The 9,147-nt window shown below is 43.0% G+C and overlaps 1 protein-coding gene across 1 annotated transcript in view; it reads right to left on the reverse strand.

Annotated features, from left to right (window-relative positions):
- TGM2 (transglutaminase 2) overlaps positions 1-8,367 on the reverse strand; it is a 37,082-nt gene extending 28,715 nt beyond the window's left edge. The window contains exons 1-2 of the mRNA XM_083147807.1: positions 8,241-8,367; positions 1,957-2,136 (exon numbers count right to left, since the gene is read on the reverse strand). Of these exons, the coding sequence (XP_083003933.1) occupies positions 1,957-2,136; positions 8,241-8,250 (190 nt within the window). The 5' untranslated portion in view covers positions 8,251-8,367. The remainder of the gene's footprint in view (positions 1-1,956; positions 2,137-8,240) is intronic.
- Positions 8,368-9,147: the final 780 nt, after the last annotated feature.

The raw sequence follows: 9,147 nt of genomic DNA on the forward strand, positions 1-9,147 counted from the left end.
TAAAATCATGCAGTCAGTATTTTCCCTGCACAGAAACAAAATAACTCACCCAAATTTAATTCTCTCTGCACATGTTACATCTGCCCCCCTGCAGTGCACATGGTTTTGTCCATCTAAGAAGGATTTTGTCAGAAAGAATGAACTAGAATAACCCCCATAGTAACAGCTGTTATCTGTCAGCTGATTAGAAAGTCTGTCCCTCCACTGCTTCAACCGGTAATTTTGTATACTTACTGCATGTCATTTACCTGTCATTAGAGAATACATTGGGCCCATGGCTTTCACCAAACAACTATCACTTCGAGAAAGGTTGTAATTTGGTTGAGATATTATTTGCTACATTTTATCACAGTGTGATTTGGCCACTTTTCACCTGATTGTGACGCATCGAGCTGAGAAAATGGATGAAAAGTGTCCAAATTGCATGTGTTGGATGCTAGATTAGATCCAATGTCTGCCCCATGTGGATCGGAGTGGGAGATCGGAGCTCCCATCAGCAATGAGTTTGAATACAAAAGCACTGCATGATATATATCGCATGCGATCCTGCCACCCGGGAAGGTCCTGGGCGGCTCAAGGGGGGGATCGGCTGCGACTTCTTCTCCCCTGAGGGAAGTCGCAGTAATGTATAGGGGCCTTCACACCTGCCTTTCTCTCTCGTTTGGCCATGTCATAGGGCACTGTCGGAGGCAAGCTCTGCCTAAGGAATGTGGAAAACCTAAGGCTGCACCTGGAAATTAGAGACAGCTGTCAGCTGTGCATGCTCCATATGGCAACTACTTCCTCACAGTTAGAAAATCTGTCTCCATTAAAAACCTATGGCACAAAGCAGTCTATCTGTGAGGATGATGTATTTGCCATAAAGAATGTGAAAACAGCAGTTTTTTACATGATTAAGGCAAATATTTCTATTGTGGCAATGTACCAATAGGTTAAAGCAATATATATTGCAGATACGTCTTTAACCAAATTACCGCTCAGTATTGCTGTCCCCATTATTTTTTAGTGGTAATTCCCCAAGCTACAAAAGCTTGGCTTTGTGGAGCTTGATCCTGATAGGGCCATCCTCAGATGATTTTAACCATTGTAGCTTGTAAGATGCTTTGCCCTGGCAGATATTGGCAGGTATTCAATGCTGTGGGCGAGTGGTGACAGCGAGCAGAGCTTCCTGCTCGCTGTCACCACTCACCCTGACAGTATTCAACGCAGTTCCCTCATACGCCAATTTCCCCTCGCTCCATTTTTTGAGCGAGGGGGAATTGGCGTATGCGGCTCCTGAACCAGCTAGACTCGCGGCTAAATACTGCGAGTTTCCTGCATTAGCCGCGGGTCTCGCTGTTTTGGGGAATTCTCGCCGTTCTGTGACGGCGAGGATTCCCCCGGAACATTGAATAGAGCGAGCGGCCGGCGCGGGGGTTAAACAGCGAGGATCGCTGGTTTTCTGCAGTCCTCACCGTTTAACCCCCTCGCTGGCCGCTCACCGCGGCATTGAATACACCCCATTGTGTGCCTGCAGCACCAGATTGCAGGGCACTATGTCAGCCAGGCCTGATCCCTGCAGCAAAGTGGTAGTAATAGATATCACTTTACTTAGTCATCTCCAGTAGGTTGGGTTCTTATCATGGCTACTGTCCTGTCAATTGACAGTTTTAATAGATAGCCCTGAAAAGTCATTCCATGTTGCTGTGATATGCCGTGATATACCACACAACTTTTCGGTGTTGAAACATAATAGATCTTAATAGAACCACAATTAGTACCTGTTTCAATTATGAGTGTCAACTGATCCACTCCTTCTTCATATCCCCGGGGAGAGAACTGTAGGTTTATATGAAAGGCCTGGCCCCTCCTGACAGCCCTGAAAAGTCATTCCATGTTGCTGTGATATGCCGTGATATACCACACAACTTTTCGGTGTTGAAACATAATAGATCTTAATAGAACCACAATTAGTACCTGTTTCAATTATGAGTGTCAACTGATCCACTCCTTCTTCATATCCCCGGGGAGAGAACTGTAGGTTTATATGAAAGGCCTGGCCCCTCCTGACAACCAATTTCTGACATCCGATTTCCCCGGTGTGGTGGCTGCGGTTATTGGAACTACAATCCAGGTCACAGTTCTCCAGAACTAGAGCTACAAAAAAAGTAAAACAAGTATTATGTACACATATATTCAGGTTTCCTGTGCACACAGCTATTTTTGAAATGACCATTCACACAAATTATTACGCAATGACCGTTTCTGCTAAATGAGAAAATGAGAATGTTACCCAGTAAATTCAATTAATGAAAAAAAAAAAGTGATTAGACGAAGTCATTAGAGATGGGCTAGTAACCTCTGGAGCATGGAAATCTCACATAGAGATGGCATTGGGTTTGATCAGTGCACCTACATAAATATTCTTTACCCAGTGATTTATTATTTCAGCAAAGATGTCATTAGATTTTAGGTCTTACCAACATTGTATATTACTGGATATGTGATTATAACACTGAATAATTAGCCATAAAATATACCAAATGCAACCAATATGCATTGTAAAGAAAGTAAATCACAATGTACATTATTATGTAGCTTAGGTAGGGACTAATATTAATGATCTAAATGCTCATGCTGGAAAGGAAAATAAGTTACATACTGTAGATATTTAGGTTAAAAAAATGCAGCAATTTGAAATTTCCAAATAAAAATGCACTAAGCCTTTGAGGGGAGGGTGAGTAAAGTGGAGAAAGTACCAGCCAATCGGCTCCTAGCTGTTATATTACAGGTGGTGTTTGAAAAAAAAAAGTGACAGTTGGAAGCTGGTTGGTACTTTATCTCCATTCACTTTATCTCTCTCCAAGCCTTAGCACATCTGCCCCATGTCTGAAAGCAGGAGGCATCTGTAAGTAGAGAGACCTTAGTGTGTTGGGTACACACCCTTAGTTTATAGACACTTGGACACCGTATAATGGATTAGTGGGTGTTAGGGTAATGCACAGTTTTCCAATATGTCATTCTCAATCAGGAAGGACATCAAGTGCTAGCCTGGCGTACACAGGCTGAACTTCTAGTACTAGGCATACACAGAATACACTTACGCTACAAGGCATACACAGTGCTCTGTACTAACAAGCATGTTCTACACTGCATCTATGTCACTACACATTGCATCATAACAAATGACCATATTATTGTCAGCACTGTGACTGCTCCAGCATATTCCTATGCCAGTTCCCCATCTGGTATACGGTCATTAGGTCGACAGAGCAAAGGTCGCCATGCATTAAGTTGACCACAGATTGGTGACATGGCTTAGGTCGACACCTGAAATAGGTCAACATGCCTAAGGTCGACATGGATGGAAGGTCAACACAAGCATTAGGTTGACAGTAAAAAGGTCGACATGGGTTTTTAACTTTTTTTTTATATAGACATGTGCCGGTATTTCATGGTCTACCATCCACTAGGGTGTGGAGGGAGAATATGCAAAGCGTAGCGAGGCACCGTGCCCAAAGCATGGCGAGTGCAGCGGTGCACCAATAAGTTGTCCATGTCAACATTCGGGGAAAAAAAAAGTGAAAAGCACACGTTGACCTTTTGACTGTTACCCGAGCCACTGTCAACATTAGGCTGGTGTCGACCTATTTCAGGTGTCAAACTAAACCATGTTGACTTTCAGTGGTTGTCCTAATGCAGGTTGTCCCAATGACCCATACCCCTCCATCTATCCATGTATTTGGATTCTGTGTCTATCTTCATCAGGGCCGTCTTAACAGCAGTGTAGGCCCCTGGGCAAAGCAATGCACTGGGGCCCTTACCATTCCCCCCCATCCGAGGGGTGTGTGGGGGTGCTATCAGCAGCAGCTTTGATGTCCCACGGGTGGCAGGGGGTGCTCTATCTTCCATTCAACATGTAGGACCTGGAGCAGTAACTTCTGCTAATTACTTCTTTACTGCACAGGTGGTGGGAGGGTGAACACTAACGTGTGAAAGGGGGCACTGAGCTGAATGAGGGGAGTTAGAGGGGGGGGGGTTTATACACAGGGAGGGTTGGATAATGGAGTGGGCTTAATATTCGTAATTTTCCGGTGGAAGGGCAGCTTGTTTGACTGCAGATATCGTCATCATTTGGAAATACGTTTCTTAGCCTAGTATAAAAACCTAGAGTCCTAACTTTCAGGAGGTGCTGGGGACTTGGGGATCAGAGATCAGGACTGAGCCAGAGCAATCCATTGACAAATATAAAACTGTGCACCAGACATTTGGAGCTTGAGCAGGGACCGGCTGCCGGAAGGCTGATACTTCTGGGCATGATAGAGACAAGCTGCTAGTGTCGACAGAAAGGGGAGAATCCCAGCTTTTGGAATATACTCTCAAAAAAACTCTAAGTCAGAGAGAACCTGAGAAATGTGACTGGAAATTGCAATTAACAGGTCGGATGTGGACTGCTGCATTGAAGTTGGAGATCTCCAGTTCCCAGCAGGGCCGATTTTCAAAATTCTGGTATCCCTGGAAAAAGGGGATCCTCAGCTATCAGCATAGGGCCCTTCTACACCTGGGGCCTCATGGCAAGTGCCCATTAAGCCCATACGAAAAGACGGCCCTGATCTTCATTGCCTGATCTGTAGACCTTTATTTTTCTTCCCCCTTAATAGGTCTGCACTTTTTACCTCAAACCTCCTGTATACTGGCCCCACCATTTGACAAGGGTATCCGGGCAACAGATCTACAATGTCTAGATAGACCATGTTATAGTGGACCACCCTTAGTCGAACCCGCCTAAAGATAGTCAACCAAGTCTAGATCGGAATTTAGATGCCAGCGTTAGAGCGATAGGAGCGTGCTAGACGTTGCATGGTCAACATGAGTTATTCACATGACGCTCTAACTCTGGCATCTAAATTCCATTACTGTCGATCTAGATGTGGTCTGACTGTCTTTAGGCATCTAATTAGACTGTAGGTCTTTCTGATGTATGGCCAGCTTTAGTTGAACCAAACATGATTGTGTTCAGATTTTCCTTCAACTCCCCTGCAGAATTGGTGGTTTTTGGACACATTGTACACACAATCTGTCGTACAATCCAGCTGCTGCATACAACCAAGGGGTCAGTGCTCGTTGCCAAGGGTTATTGGTCATTGCCAGGGGTTAATGCTTATTGCCAAGGGGTCTCGGAGCCTTGGAGAAGACAGACACTAGGGGTCAAATTTGATAGGGAGCACATTGTTGCAGTGTTACCTGCAAGTGACCATAAACAATTGAACCAGCGCTGTGCAGAATAATTTGATTATTTATTAAACATTAAAACACATTATGGCTAGCAGTAACACAGACAATACTAACAAACATATTTTAAGAATGAGTAAAATCTCCAAGTAGACCTAGTCAGATTTGCGACCATCGAATGATTTCTTCTGCAGCCGCGGCGGCATTCAAGGGGATGTGTCTTCGCTGCTTAGTGAGTTGATAAGAATAACCCCCTAACTCCCGTGCTTCATCTGTTGGTAGATGGCTATGTACAGTGACTGCACAGAAATCCCCATACCTTACTCCCAATCCTGATATGAAAACCATATAATAAAATGAATATATAATGTAAGCTTAAATAAACAGGAAAGCTCTGTGTACAGCTTTGTGCACCAGCTGTGTAATTATTTATCCTTGCTGTGACCCATCCCTTCTGACCTATACCCAGCACCAACAGGTTGCCCTTCTTGTCTGTGTCCTAGGTCTTATCCAGTGACAGGTTTAACATTCCTCTGTGTGGTGTTAAGAGATGGTGAGGTCTTCAGTCACTGTGACTGCTCCTAGTGTGTTCAGTGTGTGGAATTTTAATGGAAATATTTGCTTGTGTTTCTTTTCTATAGAACTTCAAAAGAGCATTTGCAGAAACATGCATTATTCCACATAGCAGGGATTCAGGGGCGGATTATTAGATAGACCGTGTTTAGATTAATTCAATAGGTCTACCCCAAAAGGTCGACATGCAATTGGTCAACAGGGGCAAAAGGTCAACATGCAATAGGTTGACAGGATAAAATGTCAAAATGAAAAAGGTAGACACACGGAAAGGGCGAAATGAGTTTTTCATATTTTTTGTTGTTGTAATTGTCGACTGTCAACAAGGTCCCCCAATAAGTGTAACACGTACCCTCACCAAACTAATATATTCTCCCTCCGACATGGATGGTGAAGTTAAGAACAAACCGGATTAAAACAAAAACATCATGTCAACCTTTTTATGTCTGCCTTTTTTCATGTCGACATTTTGACCGTGTTGACCTTTCGGCGGTCTATCTAGAATCTTTAGATTTATCAACAGGAACCATGGAGATTCACATTCCCACCATCAGGACACCTACTACCTGTACACACTGAAACATACTAAAAACATATCCTCTACAATTGGTCTCACCTAAGAGGAGCGCTTAGGGTGTATGAGTTTGTATAAAAGGCAGACTTTGTTCATGGACCCCTGTAGACTTTAAGCCCAAACTTTAAACCCCTGTTACTATGCAGAGCAATAAGTACATCACCAAAGCATACATAACCTGGATTATGTTATAGAGTAGAGGGCATCACTTGGATACGCAGTAAAGGAGTTTCTCTATACAGATCTGAATGAAGGAGGGACCGTGGGATTGGGTTCATAAGGATGTCCTGCCACAGAACAACAGGTGGGAGGAATGTCCACCCAGAGCGAAGGGATTACTAATACCTCGTTCATACCGCACCTCGGACCCAGGTAATTGCCGGGTGGTTGTTGCGTCGACCTGGGTCTAGGTGCAGTGTGAAAGCACCAAAGCTTATAACCCAAGATGACCAACCCAGCAATTCAAGCTGGGTTATAAAAAAGGTTAAACCTTTTGTATAATTTGTATAATGTATAAAAGAGCCGGACCCTCCAACCTTGCATTGCGATGTGAAAGGAGTATTATATATGTCGTTTACAGAGCCCTATACACAATATTTGAAAAAGGCAGACAACAATAGTAACGATTTCCCTTGACCTTCCCAGAGCTACAGAATGAACGATACAGAGCATACACACTGAGCGATTTCAAAAGATAATTTGTTTGCTTTACCACTGACCATCTTGTTCTCTGAAATTGTATCTTTATCTTTTGTACATACTGAACTATATGGTACTAGTCATAAACGACATAGGCAAAATGTATCCACAGATGAGAAATGGGGTAGATAACGGGCCACGGGTGCGCGTGTCATTAATGTTCGTACACCCGGAAGGATATGCACAATAATTTCATTAACAATTATTGTGCATGTCGCCTGCCTTCATCGCAACGTGTGTATGGGTTTAAGTCCCAGAAAGTGTATAAATCCTCTGTACTTGAGTTGATTGAATTGTAGGTGGCAAGGCCTGTAAGTGGACGCTGACACTGCACTTATGGTAGTCCTGAGACCATGGATTATTTTTGGGTGCCGACTGAAGGGCTGCAAACTAATACCTGTGACGTCAGACTGAAATTGGGGTGCAATTGTTGTGATATGACGTGCCATCACTGGCTTTTCCATTTGCATTGCCCACAATAGAATCATCCACAAAGTAACAACACTGATACTACATTACAGTACTGCAAGTCTACATCACTTTATCCAGATGTATCTATGTAGGTAAGGCAGACTCCCAACACTACATTATATATCTGATCGCTGATGTATGTGTGATAAAGCACCCGCAATCAGATTTCTATGGATAAATGTTGACATTTCCATACAGTGTCTGTCGAAAAATATACTGCAATGCTTCAACACCCTACTTCGTTATCAAAAATCATAATTCGGGAGTTTAGAAAGTGATTATACAGTACTGTCTTACTATATATATTTTAGTGCATACACATGCTATTTATAATGGTCACTTTCTGAGCACAGTAATATAGAGTACACCTTATGTCGTCTATATATTGCCAAAGTCCAGAAGTGCAGGGCATTGCAGTATATTGTACAGCAGTAATCATTGATAGGAGACATAGCAAGGCTGAAACGGTCACACATTTCAGTCCTAACTAAGGACTGTCTGGCAGGGTAAATACCTGCTCATCAAGCCAAACACAATTGCGCACCAATTGTGGATATATATCTTTCTAAATGTGTATTTATCTATATAATTATGGTATCTTATGACTGTCTTGTGCTATATCCTATGACTGTCAGTATGCAGCACTGTTTGCTCCAGCTAGCGCAAACTGCCTACATAACAAAAGACAAACAGAAAGTCTTCCATGTGTTACCTTCTGCCATGGTCCAGGTCCCTCACTGAGCTCACTCCTGGTACGTAGTAAAGTAATGACATCCTAACTATAGCAATGTGTTTTTATACATCTCCTCCTGCACACACCCTGGGGGTGGGACTGGCAGCCCAAGGAGAACTTTACTCACAGAGCTCAGGGTGACACTTTACTAGGGAGGGGGGACTTTATATTAACCCATGCAGTGCATTAAGTCAAAGTAAACTATTGCAAGCATTTACAAGCATGCCATTAAACATTGATAGAAAAGATCCCACAGTTTATATAACTTTACCATAGGTTCTAAATCTTTTGGTTTAACAGAATACAGTTTGAATTGTTACACGCTAACCTGCATATAGGTCTAAGCAAGCAGACGTATACAGAGATGATCACAGACGAGGCTGAAGTTAGCTTCGTATTCACTTCTTATTCCTGCTCCAGCTTTTTATTAAGAACATGTAATATTAAGACTATTTCATCAAGTTAACATTGTATAAACGAGAAAAAAAAGGGTTGGGATCATTTGGTCGACAGTCATTAGGTCGACATGGGAAAATGTCAACCTGGGAAAAGGTCAACATGGTTCTAGGTCTAAAGGTCATTAGTTCGACAGGACGTTACTTCAACAGTGTCTAGGTCGACAGTTAAAAGGTCGACATGGGATTTTTTTTTTTTTTACCTGAATGTCAACACAGTTGACATGGACACAGTTTAAAGTGCACCAAATCTCATCGCTCCCAATGCGTCGGACACTATTTTATTCTCCCACCACGCCCTAGTGGATGGTAGGGCATGAAATACCGCCTGTTGGCACGTCAGCTCCAAAAAACAGTGAAAACCCCATGTCGACCTTTTTCACCGTCGACCTAATGACTGTCGACCATCGTGCTGTAGACCAAATGACCGC

Source organism: Crinia signifera, chromosome 6 (genome assembly GCF_055691185.1).
Source record: "Crinia signifera chromosome 6, ASM5569118v1, whole genome shotgun sequence".
NCBI classification, from domain to species: Eukaryota; Metazoa; Chordata; class Amphibia; order Anura; family Myobatrachidae; genus Crinia; species Crinia signifera.